Source organism: Crocuta crocuta, unplaced genomic scaffold, assembly GCF_008692635.1.
Source record: "Crocuta crocuta isolate KB4526 unplaced genomic scaffold, BGI_CrCroc_1.0 scaffold130, whole genome shotgun sequence".
Lineage (NCBI taxonomy): Eukaryota > Metazoa > Chordata > Mammalia > Carnivora > Hyaenidae > Crocuta > Crocuta crocuta.
Window position 1 is genome coordinate 10,455,675 of NW_027527920.1, and position 5,616 is coordinate 10,461,290.

General features: G+C 51.3%; 1 protein-coding gene across 1 annotated transcript in view; it reads left to right on the forward strand.

Annotated features, from left to right (window-relative positions):
* Positions 1–2: 2 nt before the first annotated feature.
* The window catches only part of CA12 (carbonic anhydrase 12), a gene marked incomplete at its 5' end in the record, with an annotated part of 51,775 nt that continues 46,161 nt past the window's right edge, over positions 3–5,616 (forward strand). The window contains 2 exons of the mRNA XM_077745304.1: positions 3–60; positions 5,540–5,560. Coding sequence (XP_077601430.1) covers positions 3–60; positions 5,540–5,560 — 79 coding nt within the window. The remainder of the gene's footprint in view (positions 61–5,539; positions 5,561–5,616) is intronic.

Genomic DNA, 5,616 nt, shown 5'->3' on the forward strand with positions numbered 1-5,616 from the left:
CTGCCGTGCTCCTGCTCCTGTGCTTAAAGGAACCGCCGGCCGGGCCGGCCCCGCTCAACGGTAAAGTGTCTGCCTCCTCTTTGCTCACAGTTCCAGGCGCTCAGCTACACCTGGACGGAAGATTTCCTGCGGGGCTCCCCCCTCCTCTCTCTCTCTCTCTCAAGCACAATCATTTCGGGGGAGCAGGGAAGGACATGCATACTCTCAAATGCGTATTTTTTTAGACAATTCAGAAAATGCGTTTTGGGAAATTCGTTTTCCTTGGGAAGGCTCGACCTGTTGCGGTCGGGGGAAGCACGTTGTCTGCGGATTACACGCTGTTTGTGTGTTCTTTGAGCCTCCGCCCGCTCCCGCTCGGCAGGGGTGGCTTGGGAACTTGCTGAAGAGGAGGAGAAAGGGAGCCGGGGTTTCAAGTACTGTGAGCGGGTGCACGTGCGGAGCGGGTAGAGGAGTGAATGTGGCGGCGTTCTGAGCCGCGTGGGTACCGGGAGGGGGTGGCCGCGCCCCAATTGCAGAACCTTCCAACAGTGGAGGATGTTCTTTGGAGGAGAGACCCTTTACCATGGCGTTTTACCTCCACGTCTAAGGGATGATGCATCGCATCCTTAATCATTGTTTTGCTCCAGGACGGCTCTACTATCCTGAGTGTGTGTGCGCGCCCAGGAGGCCTACACACCTCATTTCTGAGTGTAATTAGGGCCCTTAACCCCGAAGGGCTGGAGGCTGAGGGTGCCCAATGGGATGGCAGGAGAGCGGGGAGGACCTGAACTGCAGGCTCAGGTCAAGGCAGTGAGGTTGGGTGAGCAGCCAAGGTCAAGGTTAGTTAATCCTTAGGAGCAGCAGGAGGATGCCAACCTGCTGCCTGCCTCTCCAGTTGCTGGGTGAGCACTTTTCTTGGCGGCAGATGGTGACCTTTTGTGGAAACTTCTGGGCAACTGACGGTGGCTCCTGCCCTTGACAGAGTCTGTCTCAAGTTGTAGGGACATTTGCAGGTGCTGTGATTCCTGGACTGAGGTTAGGTTGAGACATTTATAGGAGGGCTGACAGTGACTCTGACGGCTGGAAATGGATCCTGCTCCACTAGGCAGTGGTGGTGGGACATCGGACCTTTTCCGTAGCCTGAAAGCTCTGACCCTCCTCTTCTCCTGGAGGTCACAGTGCCCGTGGGGCAGGGAGCTGGCCCGCTGCAGCTTTGGCATTACTCTTAATTCAGCTCAAATCCACAGGCTGGCAAGATATACTTGATATTATTTCCCTTATCTGGCCCAGGAGAAATAGAAGGTTGGTGGGAGAAAGGGGTTATATAAAAGTGGAAATAAATTGTTACAATTGCAGACTTAGACACGTATTCCCCTCTCAGGAAGGCTGTACTGAGACCTGAAGTTTTGCTAGAAATCTCCCTTGTAGGGGGCGCCTGGGTGGCTTAGTCGGTTAAGCGTCCGACTTTCGCTTAGGTCATGATCTCGCGGTTCGTCGGTTCGAGCCCCGCGTCGGGCTCTGTGCTGACTGCCAGCTCAGAGCCTGGAGCCTGTTTCAGTCTGTGACTCCCTCTCTCTCTGACCCTCCCCTGCTCACTCTCTCTCTCTCTCTCTCCTGGAAATAAATAAAACATTAAAAAAAAATCCTCTAGAAATCTCCCTTGTAGTTCCAAGTTGCTCCAAGACGGGAGAGAAACAGCTGTTTACTGGCCCACTTTCTAGAAAGCCTGTTACTCCCCTCATTCTGGGGCGGTTCCCCATCCCTGCTGTCTCTTCCTCCCTCCCCTCCTTTTCTTCTTCCCCTCTTCTCCTTGCCCACCCTCCTCCTTTCCTTTCCCTTGTCTCCCCCCACCCCATCCTCCAAGTTGGGAGGGGTTGGGGGAAGCTTGTAGTAAAAAATCCACATTCCCCCCCACTGAATAGCCAGCCTGCCTACCTCCCCCCTCCAAGTCTAAGAACACAGGTTTTATTCTGCTATTCCTCATGCAGGTTTCTTGGCTGTTTAACTGCCTCTGGGGACAAGGTCAAAGCAAAAATCACTGAGATGTAGAGTGTCCGTATTAACCCAAGGTTGGGAATGGAGGGGGGTGAAGCTAGGTAATGAGGTCAAAGTGTGGTGTGCCCTCCCCCTGGAGCACTTAAACTTCCAGTATTTTGCATTGGTGAATGTCTGAAAAAAATGACTGGAATCAGGAAACAGGGAATGCAGTAAAGTGAGGTCAAGTGTCTTCTGGAGAAAACCCTAGAATTTTTAGTTGTTGGTGGGGGAACATTTCAATGAATTCTGCAGAGCCTGCTCTGTTGAACCTAGTATGAAGAGCTAGACAGTCTAGCCTCCCAGATGATGGTTACTCAGAGAAGGTTCTAGCACCCAGGACAGGAAGAAGATAGGACCCTGAACCCTTGGCCTGGATCCTTGTCACTACCACTTCCTCAGTGAGCCCTCAGGGCATTCTCCCTGCCCAGTACAGAGCGGGCCTGCAGGTTCTAATAGGCATTGAGCTGAGCCTCCCACCTCTAACAGATAGAAAGGATCACCTTTCCCGGAAGGGGAAAATTTTCCTTCTGGAAAAGCCTGCTTCCTCAGGAAGCCTCTGAAGTGTAGCTGCAGGAGCCTTGGCCTGGCCGGCCTCCTGTGTCTGGTTAGGTGAGTCCTGTTAAGACTCCTGCCCCTAGGGGCTCCTGGGTGGCTCAGTTGTTTAAGCGTCCAACTTTGATTCAGGTTATGATCTCACAGTCTGTGACTTCAAGCCACGCATCAGGCTCTCAGGTGTCAGCACAGAGCCCGAAGCCTACTTCTGATTCTGTCTTCATCTTTCTCTGCAAACCACCCCCCACCCAGCTTGTGCTCTCTTTCTCTCAAATATAAATAAACATTAAAAAAAATTTTTTTTTAAAAAGACTCTAAGGCTAGAGGCAAGGAACCAGGAGGTGTTACTTCTAGGAAAGCAAATACATACACACACACACACACACACACACACCCTTTAGAAAGTCTGCCTCGGGTTAGTTTTGAGCTGAACATGAACCAGGCTGGGCCCTAACCTTCATCTGATACCTCCTCCCCCTTGGACTACCCTCCTCTTCATTTTATAGTGCTGCTTATCCCCAGCCTCCAGCTACTGAGTCCTTCCAGACACTGCCATTTATGTCTTGGTCTTAAGGACCAGGCAGGGATGCTCAGAGAGAGGAGGGAAGGAAAGGTTGCTCCAGATGCTGCTGCATTTTAAAGACTGAGTCCCTGGTCCTGTGGGTCCTTTAATGGTCCCAGATGGCCACTCTATACCTCTGCTCCCTGAGCTTTCCAAAGTATCACATAGATGCCTCATCAGAGGATGAGCTACAATAGGGAAAACCTCAGCCTGGCCAGGTTCAGGGAGGATAGCGGAAGATGTGGAATACTGAGGCTATGATTTGATTTGGGGGCAGGTGCAATTAAACTTGTGGCCAAGGCAGGACTGCTCACAGGCAGCGGCTGTTTTTCTAGTGGTCTCCAGGCTCATCAAAGTGGCCCGTCTCTCCAGGTTAGTGGTGAGGATGAACTCCCCGATTACTTGTGAACTTCTAGATCCCGAGCTTCCGAGGGCGCCGCCCAGCCCTAGTGGCAATAATCTGATGTTTTCTATCTCTGAAATCCATGAGTGTGTTTTTATAATGAACCCCTCAGGCAAAACCAGTGAAGGGAAATGTTCAGAAAAGAGGGTTGAGGTCTTCTGTAGCCTGATTCCAGGGCCATGCCTCCTTTGTTCCTTATCACCGTTGTTTCAATGAAAGGCCTAGCGGTACACTTGTGGGTAGCATACAGGTTCGGTTTTCCCATGATTCTGAATGTCCTCCTCTAATTGCTAATTCAGGGGAGGTTAATCTTGGGGCTCTTAACTCCTGTGGGGTCCAGAGCAGGTTTTAGAGGGGCTGTGGACCTCTCTGAAATCTTGTGTGGCCATGCCCACAGACATTTTCATGGGCAAGAGGTTTTTAAGTACTCATTGGATATTCTAAGGGGTCTGAACACCCCCTTCTTTCCCACACTACAGATAGAGAAGGAGACTCAAAGAATTCCAAAGTTTTTTTAAGTTTATCTTGAGAGAGAGAGGGAGAGAATGAGAAGAGGAGGGGCAGAGAGAGGGGGAGACAGAACATCCAAAGCAGGCTCCATGCTGATGGCAAAGAGCCTGATGCGGGGCTCGAACTCACAAACTGTGAGATCATGACCTGAGCCAAGCTCAAGAGTCTGACACGTAACCAATTGTGCCACCCAGGTGCCCCACCCCCATTTTAAACTCTTTTAGCTTTTCAAAATCCCCGATTTTGTAGGAAATGCCCAGCTGTGGTAAGGGAGCAGATTGCTGGTCAGTAAAAAAGCTTCACTGCAAATCAGTTCCCAGGAGAAAAGGGGGATGTGAGCACCTTCTTCCGACTGCTTCCTGTGGGCCAAAAATGATGGAGGCATCCACAGAAGCTAGGAGAGGCACTTAGGATTTGGAGAGTCCCTCTCCCTGGTGGTGTCCCCCGAGACACCCTGAGTCTCCATTCAGGGTCTCTGTGTCCTTTTGGAGGTGACGAGGGAGGTGTCAGGCAGAGTACTAAAAGTGCCCCCCGGGCAGCCTCTTTTCTCCAACTGCCTTTTGACGTGGGAACAGAGGATCTGTGAAGGGCATGGAGCGGGAGGGGGTAGGCGGCTTCCATTACCTTCCACTTCCCGGCAGAACTTCTCCATGCTCACCGCCCCTAGCCTCCTAGCTCGGGTGAGGGTGGCAGCTTCCTCCAAGAAGAACATGCCTTTTGAGATGACTTGTCTCCTCTTTATGCACCGAGGTGAACTGCTCTCCAGGGTGTGCTGTTCAGTGGGAGAGAGCAAGGTGCAGAACTGTGCTTCCAGGAGGCTGACGTTTGTGGGGAAAGGGGGAGGGAGAATGTGATTACACAGGTGTGGGTGGTCAGATGGTGAAAATGTCCCCATCAGCGCATGAAACTGGCTGCCTCTAGGGCAAGCAGGGAGAGCAGGCAGAAGAGAGCTCTCACTGTGCACCCTTTGGGGGCCTGGGTTTTGAGCCTTTCATACGTATTCAGAAACTAAAATTTGGCTTAAGATCTGGGAGGCTTCTGGGGTACCTGGGTGGCTCAGTCGCTTAAGCGTCTGACTTCGGTTCAGGTCAAGAACTCTGGTTTGTGGGTTCGAGCCCCATGTCGGGCTCTGTGCTGACAGCTCAGAGCCTGGAGCCTGCTTCGGATTCTGTGTCTCCCTGTCTTTGCCCCTCCCTAGCTTGTGCTCTGTCTCTCATAAATAAATAAACATTAAAAGAAAAAAAAAGATCTGGGAGGCTTCTAATCAAGAAGCCTCCTCCCTAATGCTTGAGCCGCTGCCGGAAACCACGACCTTGCGCCTCCCTCTGGAGCATGCGACTCTGGGAACCCGTTTTTCTGATGCAGACTCAGACGACGTTTTATGTCCAGGCGTCTGCCTCCTTTGTGACCGCACCCGTTTCAAAATAAAATCTGTAGTTTTCTCTAACTTGCTCAAGCTCAGCTGTACTTACTTTGCCTTGTTTTGTTCTTTGCAGGATCCAAGTGGAGCTATTTCGGTGAGTAGAGATCTCGCATGTTTTTTTTTTTTTGTTTTTTTTTTTTTTTTTTTTTT